At 41.2% G+C, this 24,338-nt stretch overlaps 1 protein-coding gene across 6 annotated transcripts in view; it reads left to right on the forward strand.

Annotated features, from left to right (window-relative positions):
* The first annotated feature begins 1,847 nt into the window (after positions 1-1,847).
* Positions 1,848-24,338, forward strand: part of celf4 (CUGBP, Elav-like family member 4) — an 89,684-nt gene continuing 67,193 nt past the window's right edge. For all 6 annotated transcript variants that reach the window (XM_084136880.1, XM_084136876.1, XM_084136879.1 and 3 more), the window contains exon 1: positions 1,848-2,445. In XM_084136880.1, the coding sequence (XP_083993006.1) occupies positions 2,181-2,445 (265 nt within the window). In that variant the 5' untranslated portion in view covers positions 1,848-2,180. The remainder of the gene's footprint in view (positions 2,446-24,338) is intronic.

The following is a 24,338-nucleotide window of genomic DNA, read 5'->3' on the forward strand; positions in this document are numbered from 1 at the left end:
GTGCCGGTGCCGAACACATGTACGCCTGTTGTTCTCCGTGGGCCTCGTGCTCAGCAGGAACTCTGAGGCAGCCTACAATTTCCCATCATTATGAGCAGGTGCTTTGGTCTCGACAGTGGTGTGTCATTGTCAGCATGAAAAACACTGTGGTTGTGTGCTCTGGTGTGGAAATTGGAAGCTTGCATGCAACGTTTGCACTTGTGCATACACGCTTTGACTGTCAACAGCGGTTCATATCGTGGATAAGTGGGATTTTAGAGGTGTTCAGGGTTCGGGTTAGATGTTTGGAGACATCACTCAAACCTCCAAGCAGTCTTCATTACATCAAGGTTGTTTTTCCTGATCAGAAAGAACAGCAGATCTCTGTAGACTCATTGATGGAGTTTATGTTTAAATTGAAGAGACACTTTGTTTTTTGTGAGATAAAAGAAGGGAGAGTTTATTGTTGAAGCAAATGCTCTGTATTAGTCATTCTCAACAGCATTTTTAACTGATGAAATCCAATGAAAGTAAGGTCTAAGTGAAAAGATGTAACTATACATAATCTCTCTAAAGAGTACTTTGAATTTCCAATGTCAGCTATTGACCCGTTGCTCTTGAATTATGTTCCAGGGACAAAAAAAATATGACTATGCTTGAGTTCTACTCTAAATGTAGCCAGTAGCCATAAGTGAGAATCAATAAAAAAAAAAAATGTTTTATGATAAGATTTCAATTGCTGTTTGTAATGTCGATTACAATAGACATTGGGGACAAAATGTTCCCACAAACATGGCAATATCCTTGTCCTTGTGGGGACCTTTTTGGTCCCCATGAGGAAAACAGCTTATATATCATACTAAGTGATGTTTCTTGAAATTGTAAAAATTCAGTGATGGGGTAGGGTTATTGTAAGGGATAGAATATACCGTTTTTACAGTATAAAAATCATTGTCTATGGAAAGTCCCCATATAACATGAAAACACAACGTGTGTGCGTGTGTGATATTATACTTGTTCAGATCATGCCATATTTTCTACCTTATTTCAAAATACGTTTTTTGAGCAAGAAAAAAAAATATTATGTAGCACAATCTAAAAATGCATTGAGCCAAAATCTTACAAAACATGCTCACTGGAATGTACACTGGGTCTGAATGGGTTAAAGGTTCCTCATTGAGAACCAACTATGATACAGATTTGTATTTTTATAACCCCCATTCCTGAACACACACACACACACACGTGTCGCCTCCCTGCCCGTACACACCGCGCGGAGGAGCTCACAGCCCTCTTTCTGGCTCGTGCATTTGAAAAGAAGCATTGCTTCTCATTCAGCGAAATACATTTTTTACGAATAAGTACTACTACTAATAATAACTATAATAATAACAACATTCAAAGGATTTATCAAAGGTTGCATGCATAAGGCTGTTTTTGTCCTTGCACTTTCCGAGCGTTTCAGCACTGTCGCTGTCCATTAGCTCCCTCTGCGCTTTACAGCGAATTTGGGTGAATCCTTTGATGCTTTCCCGAAAAATGCACACAGGGGAACATTATGCATTGGAGTGCGTATGAAAACCATTGCATACACGTTTTTTTTTTTATTTATATAAACAGATTGGTCATTCAGAAGGTGCGTCATTCACAAGGCAGCGCACAAAGAGCCGTGTAAATGTGATATTTTCTTTATTTATAGTCCCTCTCCTTCGGCGGAACATACCATGTTACTATACAACGACGAGAGGGGGAGAGAGAGCGTCGTGTGACATAAAGGGAGCTGCTTTTTCTCCTCTTCCTCCCCACTTCACTGAGCGCGTTTGAGACAGCCCTGTCGGTTTAAACCGGGAGGACACCCATACCGACTTCTCAATGCAAAAAATAAAAGGGTAGCTAGAAGCAGGGGCGAGGGGAACGGAGGTAAAGCGAACGCTCACGGTCTGTCTCTCTCTCTCTTTCTCTCTCTCTTTCTCTCTCTCTTTCTCTCGTTTTTATTACATGAATGAATGAATTGAGTAGTAAGGGACAAATACAAGGAAACACGCCTCCGCCTGGACGACCAAACGCGTTTGATATTTGACTTGTGTTCAATGGTAGGTGTTTGCATCTGTACATTTTCGGCGAAAACCACAGTAGGACGTCTCATCCCGTCATTTGAAACACTTCAGAAGGCGTAGCAGCTGAAAGTCCTCGCGGTGAACATGGCAACTTTAACGAACGGACAGGTGGACGCCGCGGTGCATGGAGGAGCGGCCAGTACGAACGGGCTCGTGAACGGAATAAGCCACACTCACAGTCCCGCGAGCTGCGCCACCATTCCCATGAAGGACCACGATGCCATCAAACTATTCATCGGACAGATACCCCGCAACCTGGACGAGAAGGACCTCCGGCCGCTCTTCGAGGAATTTGGCAAGATCTACGAGCTCACAGTCCTGAAAGACCGCTTTACTGGCATGCACAAAGGTACGTTTCGCTCGCGATAGCAGTTTCACATTTTATTCCTGTCACTATGTCTTGATTTGCTTTGCCTCCGTTTCCATCATAAAATCGAATTCTATGAACAACAGGCTTGGATGTACTGGCTGTTTTATGCATACATAAATTTAACATGAAATATGTTGGGTAATAATTCATTAATTGGTTTACTACGAAAGTTAAGTATTGATTTAGAATTGCTCCGTATCCAACACGAAGCGAATTTTGATAAATAGCAACAGAAGGCAAATGGTAGGCTACTTAGCGGTTTTTACGCGATCCTATTTTGAGGATGGGGTGGCGGGGGAGGGATAGATGGGTATGGGCTTTTTACTCTTGAAATTGACGTATCTTATTCTATTTCACAATGTTCATACTTTCTGAGTTAGTTGTTAATGCTGGGTTGTCAAGTTTTAAGATTCCACGTTGTGCATTTGTAAACCTTAACGTTCTTGAATATTTTTAAGGTGAATAACGCCTTACAAATATTGCCGCGACATGTTTAATAACTGCTTATTCTGTGTGAGAAGTCACTATAGAGCAAAATTAATCTCCATCTCTCCATTTAACGCGTCTGCCCTCGCTGTTCGACATTTTTAACTGTTTCCCCTCAGACGAGGAGACTAAACACGGCGCGTGAAAGTTTCAGCGACTGTACAAAGGGCATGAATATTTAATGAGGTTATGCACTGAGGCAGTTTGTGATTGGTGTCTGTTGATAAACATCTCGACATAACGTTGTAGCGTCGTACTGTGTCGATAAAGCGGTGCTAGCATAACCCAGGGATAAAAGTGAAGCGGGTCCCCTTCCAAAATGGCAAATGTGGAATGTGTGCTTATCCCAGGGTTAAAACTGGTCTTTACACAGTGTTGAAAAAGACATTAACCCAGGGTTAAAAGCCCTGTAGAGTTCTGTAGAAGCTGTCTTGAGGTCCAGCTCGCTTACAAGTCCATCACTTTGTTAATCATCAAAATAAATAAATAAATCCATTTAACTTGTTCCATCTCTCTATCTCTCTCTCTCTCTCTCTCTCTCTCTCTCTCTCTCTCTCTCTCTCTCTCTCTCTCCTCTCTCTCTCTGTGTGTGTGTGTGGTGTGGTGTGGGGGGGGTACCTACATTGTGGTGACTAGATATACAAGGAAAGAAAAGCCTAAAAATTTACATTGCGGGCTCCAGCAAATGGTCCTAATTATTTAACATACTAAATAATATTTTAATGAAAATGTATGAAAAGAAACTTTGAGATGTATTAAGTATTATTAGCTCAGTTTAAAAAAAATAGGAGCCAATGGAAAGAATCCCACCACAATAAAAAAAAAAGAATGCGTGTGTTTACTCGTGCGTGTGTGAGCCTCTATAAACATTTCCGCCAATTAGTTTTCTTTAGAGATCGTGTTGTGTGCACAACAAAAACTCCCTGGTATACTATCTGAGACAAGTAGCCTATTATCTTGTGTCTTTTGTCTAAATATGATTGTGCGAGAAGTAAAAGTAAATGGCAGCCGTCAAGACAATGAAAGAGAACATTATGAGCAAGGATGGGATCTGTACTGAAAGGGTCTGTCCAGTAACCTCTTAATTGGGGTCGTGTAGCCATGATTGTTCCTGTTCTATTGCTTCACAATAAAATATTAATTTATGGTGACAGTTCACACAATAGCATTTCAGTGTGGTGTGTTCTAGAAGTAACAGAAGCCGAACTATAATTACCTCCGGCATGCTTATCTTCTCTTTGCCAGTTGGTGTCATATGCAGCAACTCGCGTCTCCGGTTAGGTTCAGCCAAAACTGTGCCTTGTTTGTGCGCTCGCTTGCTCCTGCAGTGTGGTAATAACTGCTGAAGTATTGTACCTGTGGTGTGTTCAGAATGATCAATTCCTGAAGCCCTCAGCCAAGAGTCCAAAGGGGGTCTCCCTAGGAAGATCTTCCCAGGGGTGTCATTATTTCACAGGCTTGTCTAATTGATCCCCAACCCAGAGGACCTTGTTTGGCTTTAGGGTCACATCAGTGGCTAATTTACCCACCCAACCCTGGGAGTCGAGGGAAGAAGCTGCTTACCCAAGCCCCAGGGATGAAGTCCCGCCGTTGTAGTAAACAAAGCTGTCCTCTGTATGTGCCTAGCAAAAATGTGGCTTTGAGAAGCGGATCTGGGGAGGGTAGGAGGTTATCTTTTATTAATAGCACCGCTGGAGTACTCCCCATCCAGTGGTTAATCATGTTGCTTGTGAACTATGGGGAGTCATGCTGGCTGATTCTAGGAACTGTCTCCTTTTTGCAATATATGGTCCTTTGTACCCATCCCCCACTGCAGGGCCCGTATTCACTAGTGTGGTCGTCAGGCCTGCTTGGCTCCATGTTACGACTGAGTTTAGTTACTCGTTCACTCCCTCTCCACAACATAAGCACTGGCGTCAGTGTCTCTCAAAATCTATTTCCCTTTGGCAGCAGTGCCGTTCTCTCCGTACCCTGCAGTACGCTGGAGCCTGTCCGCTTTGGAGCTCTCTTTGCTTCAAGAACTTAATATGCTGTTTTTTTTATAACTGACCTTTCCCTTCACTTTCAGGAACAGTAATACCTTGTCACTAGGGCAGCACCCTTAAAAAGTGCTAATATGTACCCTTAAAGTTCACCTTAAATAAAAAATTCTGCCATCATTTACTCACCCTCATGAGGTTCTAAACCTGTATGCATTTATTTCCTCTGTTGAGCAGATATTTTGACTCCATAAAATGAAGGTCACTTTGGACCCAAAAGTTTTTACAAATATTTTCTTTTGAGTTCCACAGAAGAAAGAAAGTCTAAAAGATTTGGAATGAAATGAGGTGAATAAATGGTGAAACAATTCAAATTTTTGGGCGAACTTTCCCTTTAGTCAGAAGTTGCAGTCGTCTTTTCTCCCCTGTTGTGACATAGTGAAACGGCTTCTCAAACAAAACAAAAAATGTAGGGCGGGACTTGATTGGGTCATTGCTTGCTAATTGCTGCGATCTCATGTGAGTGACAGGTTCCTGGAGTGGAGGGATCATTGGTGAACATGTCATCAGAGAAGAAATGTCTTTGCTAGGAGGAAGGAACGTTAATGTTTTTGATTAAAGATTGCAAGGGCACATGCATTTAAAAAATAATGAGGTAAAACTTTAGTTTAGGGTCCAATTCTCACTATAAACCATCAGCTTAATGGCATGCATATTAAGATATTGGCTGTTTATAAGTACTTATAAAGCACACAGTAATGCCTTACTCTGCATGATCATATTCTACATCCCTTAATCCTATCCAATACCTAAACTTAACAACTACCTTACTAACCATTAATAAGCAGTAACTGGGAGTTTGAGGCAAAAGTCATAGTTAATAGTGTTAATGGGACCCTAATCTAAAGTGTGGCCAATAATGATATGCACAGATAAATAATTTAAATTAAACACTACAAAATAAGATTTGTCAATTTTGGTTTCATGGGGACGTTAAAGGATCTGCCTCGGTTACAAACTAAAAGCTTCCAAGCAACAACTAAAAGTACTTTATTTTTCTGAGAGTGCCTTTCAAACAAATTACTATTTTTTAAAGCTCCATAAATATTCTATTCCTACAGTAGTCTGCCCTCCTTGATCATTAACATGATCGCATTGTTTTGTTTTCCATCATTATAGGAAGTTCTCCATCTTGGCCCTTCATCCATCACCACCTCCACCCACTTCCTCTCTTCACACGTTATCACCTCCTCCAGCCTGCTGCATGTCTCTGCCGTCTCTGCTCTTCCAATCATGCGATTTTTCTTTCCATTCACAGGCTAGAAGGGGTTTTGTCATCCATTTATTCACTCACTTACCCTCCTACACACATCGTTCAAGATTTACCATTACACTCCATGCTGAGATGAGGTCCTGAATGCTCTCAGTTGGGGTCTTAGGATAACGGAACCAGAACCTCAAGCTTTTCAGTGCAAATATCGGTGTCACTTAAAGACAGTTTCTGCTTCTTGCAGGTAATTGGTTAGATATTCACATGACAGACTGAGAGAGCGGCATGGTTGAGATCACATCCAAACACAAACTGAAAATTGTCATTATTTACTCACCTTCTTGTTGTTCTAAACCTGTCTGACTTTCTTTCTTGTGAATGTTGTGAAAAATGTCCATACACTTAAAGTCAATGGGGTCCAATGTTGTTTGGATCCCAATGTTTTTCAAAATATCTTCTTCTGTATTCCAATGAAGAAAAAAAGTCATACAGGTTTGGAACGACATGAAGTTGAGTAAGTGATGACAGAATTTTCCTTTTTGGTGGAACTACGCCTTTAATTGCTAGCTGTGCATTTTCAGCAGAATCTAAAATCGTCAAGAAAACGATCCCGCGTTGTGCAAGTAAACACCAGAAGCAAACATCGTTGAGAAGCGTGAGCGTTTGAAGTTGTGATGAGTGTAGGTGGAGAGGGAACGCGTTTGATGCTATAAAGAAGCACGTAGGAGGAGACGCTGGATTTTCGTACTATGCTGCTGAATTCTATTTTTGATAGTCATTATTCTCATGCATATGGTCTACTTTTTGAGCTTTGTTTTTGATATGCAGACGTGGCGTGTGGGCATACATTTGATTTCGCCATGCTTGATACGCATCTGGAGAGATGACTGAATAAAGCCTGATGCGTTTTACGTGTAGACTCTAATGAGACACTGAGTGGAGGGTGCTTCATTCATCCTCATGCCTGAGCAGCCAAAGTAATGATTCTGTACATCAGTTATCTAGTCTTTAGACTCCTGTCTCTCGGGAGAAAGTGAGAAAGAGCCGAATGCTACAACACTGGCTAAAGGATGGAGATTGGGAGAGTGATGGATTGAAAAAGAGAGCAGAAGAGGAGAAACAAAACAAAAAAAGATGGATGAAAACAGACTAAAAGAGAGTTTAGCACAGGAACGGGCTTCTGTTTTAAACTGAGTAAGAGAAGTTGACAGTGTAAGAGATTTAGATGGAGAAAACCGGGTACTTGGGGCATGCAGGCCTGAGCTGGGGGGGTTCTTGAGTCCTCCGTTCACCAGCACTTTCATTTGGCTGCTCTGCGTGACTCAGCACAGCTAATAGAGGCCATTTGTACTGGTCACCAGCAGCTACAGGAAACATGCTGCGGACTTTAACATCTTCTCCTTGCACGCCTTTTAGCGTAGGGGAGATTGCCGCCATGCACCGAATGACTATCACTCCCAGCTTGCAAAGTCTGAGATTGAGATCGTTTGCATTGTCTTGTTTAGCTGTAGCTCACAGCTAGCTTCCATGTTTGAGGGGTGAAGATGTAAAAAAAAAAAATATAATGATTTTGGTCACACTTTAGATTAGGGTCCAGTTCTCTCTATTAACTATGGCTTTTGCCTCAATAAACTCCTAAATGCTGCTTATTAATGGTTAGTAAGGTAGTTGTTAAGTTTAGGTATTGGGTAGGAGTAAGGGATGTAAAATATGGTCATGCAGAATAAGGTATTAATGTGTGCTTTATAAGTACTAACAGCCAATATCCTAGTAATATGCATGCTAGTAAGCAACTAGTTAATAGTGAGAATTGCACCCTAAATTAATGTGTAAGGTGCTTTTTATTTTCTAGACAGTTGTGTTTCGAAGGTCCAAACAAGCTCTCTTTGAAAAATGTACAAGTACGAATGTGTTTTTTTTTCCGTTGGGTTGACGTGTTATCGAGAGACTGTGTTAACGGGGAGGAAAATTCTGTTTCTGGGCAACTTAAACCCGAGTTTCTGGGCAGGATTTTTCCAAAAGACAATTGGATGTCCTTGCCGGAGAAAGAGAAATGCTGGGTTTTTCCTCCTGCGGCTTGGTGTTAATTCAGCTCGCGTCCTGGACTCACCATTGCATTGCTGTTGCATCATCTGCACACACAGCGTTTCTCTTTTTTTCCCCCTCTCTAGCTCGTTTGGATCTGCAGATGTTCCTAGCCTCGGCCCATCCCAAATCCTCTCAAGCCTCTAGTCTCCGATTGCTCATCCCTGCCGAGAAATCGCAGACAAGCTCCCGCTTCGAGTGCGGTATCTGCGGCGCGTGATCGATGCGCCTGTTTTGTTTATGAGTGAGTCGACGTGTCACTGCATAGGTCGCCGCTGTCCGTAGGTCGCCTTCTCAAAATGCAGCATTGAATACAAGTAGCACTGGTGGCACGAACATGCATGTAAATACGCATCCATGAGAGCAGGCCCATTTTTCAGGCAGACAGTCAAGAGGGTGGCAAAACTGTTTTTGTCCAGTGTAATTTGAGGCCATGCAACAGAGGTCGGCCATCAAAAGAAAAGATAGTTACTCAAGGTGAGCAATGGCTTGCTGATGAAAGAGAGGGAAAAGGATACGCTGCATGTGTTGGCCACAGGTTTGGAGTTCTACAGGATAGAGGACCTGTCTAGCAGTCCTAACCTTGCGGTGGTCGTTATTAGCTAGTGTGACCCTGTTGTCTGAATTGGGCCAAAACGTAGCCATTTTCTCATACCTCAGGGCACTTTAATACTCGTCTCAGTTCTTTCAGTCGCACGGACAGAATGGAGACGTGTTTATGCGCAACAGCTAATCCCAAAACACTCATCTCATGAATTTCATCTGTTATATACCATAACTCTCTGTCAGATAGCTGTGTGAACTTTTAAACTGGAAGTAATGCCGCTTGGCGGAGGCGATTTACTTTCTAAATTGAAAACTATGCAAATATGCTACGCTGCGCAGCTTTTGCAGGCTTCCTAAAATTTTATCCTGCAAGATTTATGTCCGGCGTAATGGCCTTGTTGTGTTTTCATATATTTAAATAGCGGGACTCGAAGAGCAAGGCAGGGCTAAACTGGGTTCAGCCTTAAAAGTTTTATAAGGTTTAGCTGTAATTTCATATAAACTGTGCGGATGAAAAGCCCGAGGCCACACCCCCCTCTGCGGCACACATCTCGCCCTGCCTGTAAAATCACAATTTTGATTTAAGAACCTCCGAAGCCTTGCAGTTTCTGAAACAACTCTAGCAAAATTAATAGTTTCTGTTTTCAAACTAGTTGCATCATCTAAGTGTTATTGTGGTGTGTGTGTGTTAAATATTTAAAGGGTTTAGGAGTGATATGTGCACTGCTGTCTAGGCAAGACTAAGAAAAGGTGTCAAAGTGCCCACAATACAGAAAGAAAACAGAGCTGTCAGTCAAATTGCCTCAGTTTCGTCTGGAGAAGCTTTTTTGCCTCGAAATGCAGGCTATCATCTAGTATACTGTATTTCCATTTTTCTAGCTGTAATCTAACACTAATGATTCAACTAATGAAAAATGGATCTATGTGTAAGAGCAGTTGATTTTATATTCAGTATATTTCCATTAATAGACAATTTTGCAAACAATAAATTGTGAATTTACTACCTTTTTTTCTCATTTGCTTCATTTCACATCACTACGTCAGTAGCTAATCCCTGCTAGATTCCCTATGGTTCCAGAGCGATTTGTCACATAACATTATGTCTTATGTGATTGGTTCAAATTCTGTGTTTGCCCATGAGCAAAGAAGGAAGAATGCAGGTTGCGTAATTCTGGGGGGAATGTAAACTTTCTCCAGGTATTACAATGTTTTTATAAGCTATAACCTATTTAGACCAATGATTGCTTATATTCTCCTCAGAAACTTTTTTACTCCATTAAAAAAAATACAAAAATAACACCAACCATTGTCATTGTAATTTAACATGATTTTTTTAATTAAGCGTTCCTGATGCGATCTGAGAATCTACATAGCATCCGTCTTGTTAAAAATACACCCGTGTGCTCTTTTTTTCGAAGCCCTTTATTTTAAATTCTTTTTTTCTCATTATGTGAAGCGTTACCTATTTGTTAGTCTAATGATGCTGTTTTCAAACTCCATTAATTAGTGTGCAGAGAATGGTGAGGTAGAGAACTAAAAGCCTAGGTAATAGCTTAGATCATTTTCACTGTATGGACTGATTTAAGCAAGCAACATTTTAATTACTTTTTGATGTAAACGAGCAATAAGAAGGAGAAAAAGAGAGCAAACTATTTGGAAAGGAATGAAGAGGCTGTGTACTGTTAATCATCATTGTGTCTTTTTATAGCGGATTGTAAATAGGGCTACACTGAAGATGTACAATTACAATGAACCTGGTTGTTAGACTAACTGTTGGTTGTTTGACTATGAGCAGGTTTAGAAAGCCTTTTTGCAGTATATGCATTGATTGTTTTAAGAAAAATCTGTTGAAATATGATAAATGGAGCTGAGAATACCACACTCTTATTGGCAAATGAGAACTTTAGCCAGATGTTTAACACAAATTATTTATTTGTTTTATTTTGTTTTGTTTTTGAGGTGTACACCAGTTACAGTCCTGGTTCACATCTTTTCAGATGGAAGACAAATTTAAACAAAAGTACTGAGTAATATTAATTAACTACATGTACTTACTATAGAGTTATGGTTAGGGTTTAGTTTAGGGTTAGTTACTTGTAATTATGCATAAAAAACAAACAAAGAGTAGCTTTGACATTTCAAAATCCAGCCTCAGTGTCAAAAAAGCTTCTATGTAAGGGATAGTAGATGTGTAGACAAACTTTGTGAATGGTGTTTGTCCCAATTCTGTGAAAATCTCTTTCACAGATGTGTGTACCTGGCTGTGAGGTGTACTACTGAGCGCATTTTACACAAATAAACAGCCGTTAAACTTACGGATCCAAAGTGTAGAACTTGAGTTTCCATGCATGCATTGCAGGAAGCAGTAGTATTTAAAATCCTGCAATGAACAAATGAAACAATTTTCCATGGGTCAGTGATAGCATGAGTGCACACAGTGTGGCAGAGTTACGGGCCCTTAATGGGTCTTTGCTTTATACAACACTCACTCACCATTTCCTTGTAAACAACAGCCTGCGTGTGTATTAAGCGTATGTGGTAGCTAAAAACATCCTGGTACTTGATGTTTTGGCTTGCATATATTATATTTTCTCATCTTATTATACATGACTGAACCAACATTTGTTTATGTCATATTGAATAGTCAAATAGATTAGCTATATTAAGCATAACTTGTCTTTTCTTTATGACAGAAGCAACAGTGCATTAAGAACTGCTGTTTTGTGAGCTACATGTCAGAACAGCCATCGATCTTTATTTTTATTATTTGGAGGACTTACCAGAGTATGTATATACAGACAAAAGGTGTTCTCGTACCTATGCTAATGTACCATCTTTTGCTGAGCTGTCTTGAGATTTATCATGCAGGGTTTGATATAAAACAGAGGATGTATGGAAACTAGTTGTTTTCAGAGAAGCAGGAGGGCATTGTGGGATACATGAGGGTGGAGGATATGCTTTGCCTGCAGTCGGAGCAGATCAAGATGGTGATATGATACCGGCCGACTCCAGCGCGTGGAGATTGCAATGTTTATGTATGCGGCAGTATATGCGTGAGTGTATATGTATAGCATTCAAAGGAAGCTGTGTGTATCTACTTATCTTTTTGTTGTTGATTCTCAGCATCCTTTGATACAAAAGTGATTTGACGGCGCTCATGTACCCCAAGAAAAACACGTAATGATTCTGGAACAACCCCCTATTAAACCATTATGAGATTATAATTAGCTTGACGTCTACTGAAACAGTCTATTTGTTATTCATGGGGGAATACGATTTTTTTTATTGAGGCATTGTTAATAAATAAATCCTCATTAGTGATTTTCCCACTCAGTGTTATTGCATGTAAATAGGATTTTAATGTCATGATATTTATTGGACTGAAATTCATTCGGCATAAGACGTTTAAAGACCAACCGGACTGCTTGCGCATCAATAACCTTTTTGTCTGTGTTTTCTTACAGCTTAGAGCTACGGAACCCAAAAGCTGTTATCTTAAGATTAAAACCTTACAAAAGCTTTGTTCAGAACTGTTCAGAACTAAAAAAGTTGTTTTGCTTGTCTTTTCACTCTATCAGAAAACCAAAAAATAAATTCAGTGTTATGAGGGTCAGGGTCCAGTTCAAACCTTTTCATTAATCCACTGCCATTGGAGTGGCTGTCAATGCACTTTTAATTCATGGGATGATTTTTTTAAGTTTGCATTTCAATTGGATGTGAGAAAGCTGGAGCAATTGCAGGCATCTTTTAAGGTTTGTTTTGGGAATTAGGAGAATATATGAATAAGTTATAAGAATGCGAGAGAGAGAGAAATAGGGGAGGTCAGACTGCAGAATGCTGCTGGGAATAAACTCAAGAATCTTCAGATTCTTCCAGAATGGAAGTCTGAAAGTTGCAGCTTGGATTTCAACCGTGCTGTGAAAGTCTCTGTGGCAGTTTAAAATGTGCAGAGCCCACTTTCTGAGGCAGAAAATCTGTATTTCATGCCCAAAATGGGCATTAAACCTGCACTGAAAGTGATGCCACGAAAAGCCTGGGTGCTTGAGAAGCCCCTCCGTTGAAATATGTGCGACATAACATTTGCTCATGAATTTTAATATGTTTGGGTTTATTGGGGGGGGGGTCTTCATTTGCAAGAAAGCATGAAAGAACGCGATAAAGATGGATTGCGAGGGAGGGAGGGGGTTGGATAAAAGAGAAAGGAATCGGGCAGAAAGAGAGAACAGGGGAGTCCCTGAGACAGATGTCACCCTCACCGCAGATTGATGGCTCTTGGCCGGTTTCCACGCCGAGCTTTGACCCCGCTGTCCTTTGCAGTAATTTATAGGTGACGGTTTTAAAGATTTAAGCACTATTTTGTGGCCTCGGACAGAGAACGACCTTCTAATGCAGGGTCGCAGTCGGTCGGGAGCTAAAAATGAGCCTACTCGCACCCATGCAGATCTGACAGTGCAGTACTGAATACATGAATTTGTTGTTGAATTCTCGCAGGCCAGCCTGATTAATTAAAAACACTGTTTGTTTTAAGGATGTGGATTTTATTTTAAATATACAGTGTGAGTGTGGATGACATTCAGGGTAATAACTTTCAGCTTGAAACATAGAGGACTGGAAAGGGGAAGTGTAGGGGGACTAGACACCCTGTGCAGCTTTTGGCTGTGTATCCAGTGGACCCAGCTGGGTCTGTTGTTGGATGAGGTGTATGAGAGGCCCTTATGTCTGCAGCAGTGGCTCGTGATCGGTGGGGGGGCTGGGCTCTCTAGCACATCATCACTCATTTGCAATTTAATGGCCCCAGAGATCACCCTTTCCTCACCCCACCAGCCCATTCCCAGCATGGCAAAGCTTATTAGCAGAGGTTTTAAATAATAATAATCTCCAGTGAATCTACTGCGCTATCCCCCCCTTTCGAGATGCCCGGTCAGTGGGGTCCACCAGGGTGGCACAAAAAAAGAGCTCATTCGTTTATTTTGGCAGGGTTCAGATTGAACCAAGAGATGTCTATAATACCTATTCATCTAAAAGAATAAAATATTAATTCAGTTAATTAAGTTCACCTGTGACTTTTTTTTTTAAGAGCGTTCTTAAAATAATTTGCTACCGGTAAAACATCTACTATAATATAATGAAATATTTGTGACTTACATGTCTTTGTTTATGTTGGAATTTGAACTGGCCACACCCTATCATTCTATTGTTCTATCTGTTGTTTATCTATATATTGTTCTATTATTTTATTTACATATTGTTCTATCTATCATTCATTTGTTTGTTCTATCCATCTATCTTATCGTTTGTTTGTTCTATCCATCCATCTACTGTTGTTTGTTAGTTCTATCTATCTATCTATCTATCATTAGTTTGTTCTATCCATCTATCTGTCATTTGTTTGTTCTATCCATTTATCTATAGGATGTTCTATCTATCTATCTATCTATCTATCTATCTGTCGTTTGTTTGTTCTATCCATTTAACTATCATTTGCTCTATCTATCCATCTATCGTTTGTTTATTCGTTCGTTCTATCTATCGTTCTGTGGCTTTCTAGTTACAGTTATATGAATTTCTTTAAATTACAATCATACTTGATTCTGTTTGGAAAAAATTATTTTTGCAATTCTACTGGTATAAATATTAGACTCTTCATCTTTAAGAAATAAACACAGTGTACTTTTGATTTGTTTTTTTGTTTTGTTTTCTTTTTTAAGAAAGAGTCTTTCGTTAGTTTCAATCTATGACTATGACAATTCCCTGGAGACCTCCAGTCGATGCAGACATATTTAGACCTGTCTGGAGGTAGCAGACTACATTATTACAAAGCCATAATGTTCTGTAGAGAACCATATTGTCCCAGGCTTTGATGACACTGATAACGATGACTGGCTAACAATGCTCCTTTTAGTAGGCAAATTATAGTCTGTGCAAAGTATTCTCTCTTTTAATTCCCATGTCATACCCACGTGTAGTTGCACGCTGCTACACTACCTCGGATGCCCTGCCCGAGGGCATTAAATTCACAGAAAAAGACTTGAAATTGAAGCTCTGCAGTCCTACTTATTCAAGGAGAGAAAGATAGCATAGGGTTGCTCTGCCAAACGGATAAATATGACGAGTTTTGAGGATTGTAGAAACCGTGGGCCTCCTCACCCTGAGCAGCTTAGCTGTCCTCTTTTTAAAAGAGTGAGGAACATGGGTATCAGCGTGAAGCAGCCGCGAGGGCCTTCGTCTGTGTGCATGTGCAGGATTTTAGGAGAGCAGCCATAATGCTCTGTTTCCTGCAGAGAGTCAGCTTGACTTCCTGTCTGGGCCGCGCTCACATTGGAAACGTTATCGAGCGTGCGTTTGATAAAACATTGTCTGTTTACAAATCCTATTATGCACGTTTGCTGTGTCCTTGGAGTTGATTGCCGGTCCATGTTAGCTTTAGTAAACGTCTTAATTGCGTTAAATGGGTAGAAAAGCTGGCAGATTAGAAGCCATTAATGAGCGTTGTGTGAGCGAGCGTATTCCCGAGATGGCACTTTTGTTGAGGTTGGCAGGCGAAAAGGGAGAGAGTATGCCAGCGTCACCTTGAAACTCGAAAACACTGGAGAAACAGGTCATTGTGTCTCTGCTGAAAAAAGGTACACATCGCTCTCCCTCGCTTTCTCACTCGCTCTCTGCACCCTTTACAATCTCTTTGGATTCTCTCCCTCCCTCTCGCTCTCTCTTTCCATCTGAACAGTAGATAAGCTCACTGAGGGAGAGTTTAAAGGACTCTCCATTTGTGTATAAATAGCTTAGGATGAATTATTGAGGGACCCAGGGTTACTAATAATCCCCCTGGACCCATCCGACAATGACACAGAAGATAGAGGGAAAACAATTACGCTGGGTTTCTCCTGAGGAGGACTGGGTGGAAGGATGGAGGAGGAGAGGGGGGTGCAGACGGAGACGCCGCAGAAGCCCCTCACCGGCTTCCCGTCTTGGCTAATAAAGCCAATTAAGTCGGTAGAATCAATGGGCATGCGAGCGGTCCCGGAAAGAGGAAGCATAATGATTCATGTCCTCCACCCGGAACGTCCCGTCCCTTTTGTCCACGCGGCCAGGAGGACAGCGGGACACTGACGGGATGAGACAAGAGGACCGTGGGGGAATATTAAGGAGCTGTTTGTGTCTGCTGGTGTCAATGCAAGGACGGGACAGAGAGGGTGAGAGGTGCAGACGGACAGGCCAGTCACCCTGCCATGCGCTCGCTCGCTTTCGGCAGGACGGTCTCTGCTCTCTGGTCTGTCTGCGCTTCAGCTCTAGCAGGTGGATCTTGGGTACGTCTCAAAAGCCGGACCTCTGTGGATGCGTATGTCTGTAATACTTAAAGAAAGGTATCCATCAATGTATGCTTTATATTTGGGCCGTTTCTTCAACTTTAGCCACTTTAATGTCACAAGGGTTGATTTTATTAATTTTTTTCTTAAAAATAACATATTTCAACTGTATTTTGTTATGTTAAGGTAACATTAAAACATCATTTACTTTTTCCTACTTTTTAAATGTCTTTTTTGTATAGATTTTATTATTTTTCATCAATTTTGTGTGAAAATATTATTTCATTGTGGTTATTTAGGAGCCTTAAATGTTAGCTATGAAAATAGACTTAACAAGAGAGTCAGCCATTATTTTCCAAAAATGTTTAAAATGCCATTTCCATCACAGAATGCTATTGAATACTGTGATGTATGTGTATATATATTGTTAGACATTAGACATAGATAATTATATATGTAAGAATGAGTGTAGGTATAAAAGTAATTTTTCTCAGAGACAAAATGCTGTAGTTTTTGAAACACCTGTATACTTTAAAATAAATATTGAAATCTACTTAGCTGTAATTTTTATGATAATACTGGAAATATAAGTGGGGCTACAATTAAAAAGTCCCACTCACCTTTTCAATCTCAGTCTCAGACACTCTCAAAGTGTTTACTTCAAAATATGGTTGTTAAAAAATAGAAAAACTCTGTCCCATTTAGCTTTCCGTAGTCCAACGCACATTGTGTATATAGCCTACAGTAAACTACCGTTTAGAGTCGGTACAATTTTTAAATGTTTGTGAAAGAAGTCTCTTATGCTCACCAAGGCTGCATTTATTTGATAAAAATATATAAAAGCAGTAATATTGTGAAATATTATCACAATTGTAAAAATCTGTTTTCTATTTTAATATATATTTTTAATTTATTCCTGTGATGCCAAAGCTGAATTTTCAGCATCATTACTTCTGTCTTCAGTGTCACATGATCCTTCAGAAATCATTCTAATATGCTGATTTGATGCTCAAGAAACATTTATTATTATTAATAATCAATTAATGTTGAAAACAGTTGTGCTGTTAAATACAGTATTGATACTTTTTTCAGGAAAAGTTCAAAAGAACAGCAATTTATTTGAAATAAAAATGTTTTGTAACATAAGACAGTTTTTACTGTCACTTTCTGATCAATTTAATGCATTATTACTGAATAAATGTATTCATTTCTTTCTTTTTTTTAAACTGACAAAGTTTTGAAGTGTAATGTATGTCGGTTATTCTCTGGATTTGTCACATATCGCAAGGTTCATGGCATTGTGTCTTAATAAAAGACTTGCAAGAACCTCAAGTGGTCAGTCTTGTGTCTTGAATTTGCAAACTCTTCAAGTGCAATTGTACATTCCACTTTGTTATCAGAGTTATGCCTTTGAAATATTCAGTACTTCATCTAGATGGATCTGACCAAAAAGTCAAAAGGTTGTCTGCAGAACTGAAAGTGCGCACAATCATTTAAATGAGCTTTCACTTTGTTGCAGAATATACCAAAAGTCAAAAGTTTGGCTTGTTTCTCTACAGATGATTTATAGACCAGATTGCAGCTCTGAATGATTTTATTAGTGACAGAAACGGTCGTGCATGAAAACTTTCAGGGCTAAAGCCCACTCGTAGCATTGCCCATCTCTCCGACCCTGCCAGTGGGAAGGACGTTGATTTGTAAACCGCTGTGAAATGCCACATTACTGGTTTTGATTAGTCCCGTGGCTTGGCAGCACATTTACGTAAACCTTGACTTTACTGCTTTCCTGCATGACATCTCGCTAACAAGCTCTCGGTATTAAACACACACTCCCTCACATCTTTGCTCTAACAATACTATATTTGGTAAGCCAAAGATATTTTCTACCCTCTTTTAGTGCAACCTTCAGTTCTTGTATTTCAGAGCCTGGCAGACGGGCTTATCCGTGATACTTCGGTGAAGCCCCACAGAGCCAGGATGTAATTGACTGTCCACTTTTGAACACCACACGACTGAATTTTCTATTATCTGTCCAAAAGGTGATGTAAATTCAATTCAAAAAGGCTTGGTTGAATTAAGCAGTGTGTGCGTTTGAGAAAAGAAGGTAAAGAGAAATTGAAAGACCTGCCTTATAGTGTTACACGGTATGTATCGGATATGTGAAGATGTATTCATGAGCATAAATGTAAAATTGTCGTGTCGTGAATGCGATTGCGCCGCTGTCCCAGCGGATGTCTGTGCATGTGTAGGTTTGTGTTTATAGTCCCTATGTATTGTGCGTTAATGCATGTGTGTGTGGTTGTGTGAACAAACAAGTAAATGAGTTACTAGTGAGACTGTTAACACACATGGTGTTGAATGGGTGTTGGAAGAGTGTGGAGCTGTATTTATTGCATGTACTGTAGTGTGTGTTCATACTGTCTCTGGGTCCTTTGGGAGTATGGAGTGGGGGGGGACTGTGTCCTAATGATGCGTTTTCTACACCATTGATTCAGTAGCTCTGCTCCACAGTAAATCCTTCACATGCAACACATTAGAGCCCAGGCTTTTTCCTGCACCAATCGATTCACAGAACTTACAGCCGTTCCTCTTTTCTCCTGTCCTCCGTTCTGCGCTCGTCTCCATTCCTCGTGCTCCTCGTCTTTCCTTTCTTTTTCCTTTTCTAAAGACAATAAAAGTGAATAGAGTTATTTCTTTCTTTCTTTCTGTCTGTCTGTCTGTCTGTCTGTCTGTATGTATGTCTTTCTTTCTTTCTGTCTGTCTTTCTCTCTGTCTGTCTGTCTGTCTTTCTCTCTGTCTGTCTGTCTGTCTGTCTTTCTTTGTGTCTGTCTGTCTTTCTTTTTGTATTTCTGTCTGTTTGTCTGTCTTTCTTTCTCTCTGTCTTTCTGTTTGTCTGTCTGTCTGTCTGTATGTATGTCTTTCTGTCTGTTTGTCTGTCTGTCTGTCTTTCTTTGTGTCTGTCTTTCTTTCTTTTTGTCTGTCTTTCTGTATTTCTGTCTGTCTTTCTGTATTTCTGTCTGTTTGTCTGTCATTCTGTCTGTCTTTTTGTCTGTCTGTATGTCAGTCTTCTTTTCTTTCTGTCTGTCTTTCTTTCTGTCTGACTGTTTGTCTTCTTTTCTTTCTGTCTTCTTTTCTTTCTGTCTGTCTGTCTGTCTGTCTGTCTTTCTTTCTTTTTGAATTTTTTTTGAAAATTGTAACATTTTTCCCAACATTTTGAATGGTAGTGTATGCCATGTCATTGGGGAGTTCAGCTCATATGCCATCTCAAGGTTCTTCTTTTTCTCCCTGGCAAGGGATTCAGCCGAGGGGAACCCAGGTTTAGTATTAAAGCCCATTAGAAATGCATCCACCGACCTCCTCAAATATTCCCTCACACTACCACTTCATTCCACTGGAATAATGTCACTCAAGGAGAGGACTCATTAGTCCCAGAAACAGCTCCTGAATATTTAAGGCCTATTTTATTGAATCAAAAAAGAAAAGCTTGACATGGTTTCGGCACAGTAATTGAAGATCTCGTTCTCTCTTACTTTCTCTTTCTCTCTCTCAGATTACTCTCTGGGCTCATATTGCTGTCTTCAAAGTGCATTTTTATTTAATCAGGGGGTTACTGCGTCCAATTAAATATTTTAAGAGGACATGTTGTTTGGAGGTGGGGGCCAGGGCGGAGCGGAGCGGCGCAAAGGTGTCCTGGAGTATTTCAGGAGACCTTGAATTCTCAGACTTTTGGAGGACAGTTTATTCAAATTACCCATGGTGTACGGGGATACTCATGTTAAAGGGAGGAGGGAAAACCTTGGGAATTTGGTACTACTACCTTTGCTCAATCTCTACCACCACAAAAGCGATGCACACTATTGCAGACACAGGCACGGCAACTAAAATGACGTGAACAAACATGACAGTGCTTGGAAACACTTTTTGTAACAATAAATGTTTGATCAGCACATATTGATTTGAGCACACACAAACCACAGCTGGAAAGGTCTCCTCTTACCTGGTGTGTTTGTGCCAGTTTGTTATTTGGTTGTTTTTGGTGCACCAGTGATTATTGTCAAAACTGTCTTGGGTTATTGCCCTCACAGAAACTTTTGAAGATGAATGCTTCTTTGGCCAGATGATCAATTGGATTATTTGCAGTGGCAGGTATAAATAATGACAGTAATAAGCAAAAACAAGTGAAGGAGCAGCTATAATTTATTATTCATATCATGAATCCCAATTATTATAAATGACGCCTGCATTATTCCATTGCCCTCTCCTTTACTCTCGAAACCTGTTGTGCAAATAAAAACCAGAAGGCTTCTAGTGAAATACTAATTCAATAGTAAAACGGCTACTGAAACCACCACTTTTGATTCAAGATATATAGCCTACACTGTTCTGTGCATGTACTGTACTTAAATTGCAATGTCTGTGGTTAAAGAACATTGATATTTCCATTTACAGATCAAAATTTGTATGTATTTGGAGGGATTTGTTTACAGGTTACAACTGTATTTGTGTTATTGACATTTTCTAAGCGTTCTTTAAAATGTGAAAAAGCTGAAGAATTCCAGTTCATTCAGAGGAGTAGAACAACAACATGTGGCAATGTGTTTTACTTCTCTTTAAAAGTGTTAAACATATTTTTTGTGTAATATTACATGAAAAGATGTGCGTAGTTATAATTCTGAGCAATGCAAGTTATTACAGTGATTGCAAGGTGAACACTGTATTGAAATTCCTCTTCTTCTTCTTTTTCTCTACAATTATTCAGCCCGAACCACTTAAAATTTGTTTCCATGCTTCCATTATCATTGCAATCGATTTAACAATGATGATGTCATTATAATATGTACATGCTCAATTATGATTGGCCTTGCATTATTTCACATATAGAATTGGCCCCTTCTTTCTTGCATCTTTAAACTGAAAGAACCGTGATGCATGTGTTGGTTCTCATGCAGTGAGACTGAACACGAGATGTTCTGAATGCCATGACACAGCAACTACTGACTAAAACCTAAGCTTGTCTAAACTATAATACTAATCTTTTGCAGCCTTGCAAGCACGAGTATTTCCTTCATGAAATCCCTTTTTTTTTGTGCAATTGCTCATCACAAAGTCTGACCAAGGCACTGTGAATAGAGTCAGGGCCAGTGATCACCATGGTGACTGGGATGCAGTGCTGAAATACACAAGATATGTGTCAGCAGTAATGTGCAACTGATAAAGGGCTTCGTAGGATGGCGTTTTCAAAAACAACTCCTAAATATGCACATTTAAGTCAAGCATATGGTCTATGGAAGTCACAACCCTTCAGTCTGTTGTTAAAATAACATATACTGGAACACTTGTAGAGACCGAAAGTTAGCACTTGTAACCCCAAGAATGGGAGTCAGTCCTCCCAACTAGTCATCCCTTGATGCCAGCACATAAAAATATTGGTTTATTTTGGTGACGAACAGCTACATTAATACAACTAATTCATCATTCTTGTATTTAAAGATAAGTCTAAATGTATTTCTAATCCAGATTAGATTTCACTAGTTGATTTTGAATTTTATAGGGTAGAAACACTGATTCATTTAATTGCTGACCTAAAAAAAAAAAAGCTTTTCTGAAAGCATCCAGGGTGGTGACAGTTGAGTAAAGACACTTTGGCCACATTTTGTTAACTTCGGATGATTTGTATCATGAGCATTTAAGATTAATTTAATTGTTTCTCTATCATTCTTTCTTCTTATTTACTTTGCTTCTGTATCTCCAGCTGTGTGTGTGTGTGTGTGTGTGTGTGTGTGTGTGTGTGTGTGTGTGTGTGTGTGTGTGTGTCCGTGTCCATGTGTCCATCCCTTAAGGGTGTCTGCAGAAGGAGAGATAAGACGCTAGTGTAGGACACTAGTGGAGAGTGTTCACGGAACATCTCGGTTACATATGTAACCCTCGTTCCCTGGAGACGTTATGTCAGTGACTGACAAAATGGGGGTTTCGCTAGAGAGCCCTATCATCTTCGAGTATTAGAAAACGAGCCAATGGTATAAAAAGGAGCCGAGAGTGCTATCTCGCATTATGTTACCTGCTGAGGAGCCGAGACCGTGTGCCCCGGCCGTTTCAGCAGTACAGCGGAAGTGGCATGCGGACGTTCCCTTTCAGGCAGTCACTACCATAGATATCATATATAAACGCTACATGTCTTATGGCGCAGTCACTTCCGGCATCACCGTTCGGCCATCTTGTCACAGTGAAGCTGTGAATTAAGGTGAGTGATCAGCATGCACACAAATCCTCTTATCTCGCTGAAATCTTGACGGATTTACAAACGGTTTGGTTTCTTACAAACGTTATTAACGTGGCTATAATTCCGAATGCTTGAACATGTATGTTATAATTATTCATATGTATGCAGTGTCATAACTACATCTCTGACGTTTATAACAAACCAAACTGTTTGAAAATCGGTAGAAAATTGAGCAAGTTATGGTTATTTAAAAGTACATGCACCATTAAACGAGTGAGCGAGCACACTGTGGCAAGATGGCCGCCACGTGCGGACGTCGACCTCCATTGGCCAGCAGTGCGCACGAGACATCTAGCGTTTATATATGATATTTATGGTCACTACGGGTTACGTCAGTGACAGACGAAATGGGGGTTCCAATCTAATCTCGCTACTGCGGCTGTCTTCCAGTGTCTTGAGCTATGCAACCTCGAGATAGCAAGAGGAGTCTTGCCGAGGAAAAGACACGTGCTCGGCGTGGAAATACACATGTGGGGGTTGCCCAACCGGGGAACCATGCACATGGAGGCACCTAACCGATCACGAGGGCTGACCAACCAGGCTCTGTGCCTGTTAAGCAAGACAATGGCGTCCAGTATCCAGTGAGACAACCTCTGCTTGGAGAGAGCCTTTTCCTTTAGCTTCCCACCGTAACAGACAAAGAGCTGGTCTGAGGTCCTGAAACACCGCATTCTGTCTACGTAAGCACGAAGGGCTTGTACTGGACAGAGCAGTGCCAAGGCTGGGTCTGCCTCCTCCAAGGGCAGCGCTTGCAGGTTCACCACCTGATCTCTGAAGGGAGTGGTGGGAACCTTGGGTACATATCCAGGCCGGGGTCTCAAGATGACGTGAGAGTTAGCTGGCCAGAATTCCAGGCATGCTGCATCAACCGAAAATGCCTGCAGGTCCCCTACCCTCTTGGAGGCCAAAGCAACCAGGAGCGCCGTCTTCATGGAGAGGTACTTTAGCTCGACTGAGTGCAATGGCTCGAAGGGAGCTCTCTGCAGCGCAGATATAACAACCAAGTTCTCTCAGCCACCCGCATATCAGGACCCCAGTGTACCCTTTGGCCGCCGCACCGTCGAGGGCAGAGAAGGTGGAGGACGCCACCGGGCCGCGAGAAGTCAACGGGGATTTCCATGACCTGGTGACCTCCTGATGCAATTCCGGGAAGAAAGGCACTGGGGACGGGTGCTGACGGGTACCAGCACGTGCCGCCCCAGGAACCAATCATCCAGCCTTGAGCGCTCGGGGGAGGGCAGCGGGTGCCACTCGTAACCGATGCTCTCACCTGCCCGGGCAAGCATAGCCGTCAGCTCTGGATCTGACTCGGACAACACTGGCATTCCCGAGGGAGGCAACTCAGCTGAATCCTCATCCCCAGAGGAATCCAGCCCGCCTTGTGATGCTGTGAGTGACATTGCATCATCCACCGGAGCCCCGAATGAGACACTGGGTCCCCGAGAGGAACCAGGCTCACCCATAACTTCCACGGCTTGCGATGTGCAGGGGGGTGTGGCCCGAGGAAGACTTGTCGGGTTGTTCCACACCGTAACCCTCAGATCACCCTGGCCACCAGCCAAAGTATCCCCTCTCGAGGAGGAGATAGATTGGGGTGTGGCAGAGGGGACTCTACCTCCATGGAGGTCATTGAGTCTTGATCTTAACACCGCAATGGTCATGTTCCCACAATGAGAACATGACTCATCCACGAGCGCTGCCTGAGTGTGATTAAAGCCCAAACACGCTAGGCAGCGCTCATGACCATCAGGCGGATGGACCATGCGCCCACATCCAGAAACACACAGGCAAGACATCTTTAAAAAGACGTGCCCGTGCAGCTCTTTTAGAAAAAAGGAAAGCTTTCTTTAGAAGTGCTGAAGCGCCCAGGGGGAAACACGAGCCGCGTGCAAAGTCACTGCACAGACGAGCAGCAGGACCGT

This window comes from Abramis brama (genome assembly GCF_963993115.1).
Source record: "Abramis brama genome assembly, chromosome: 15".
Lineage (NCBI taxonomy): Eukaryota > Metazoa > Chordata > Actinopteri > Cypriniformes > Leuciscidae > Abramis > Abramis brama.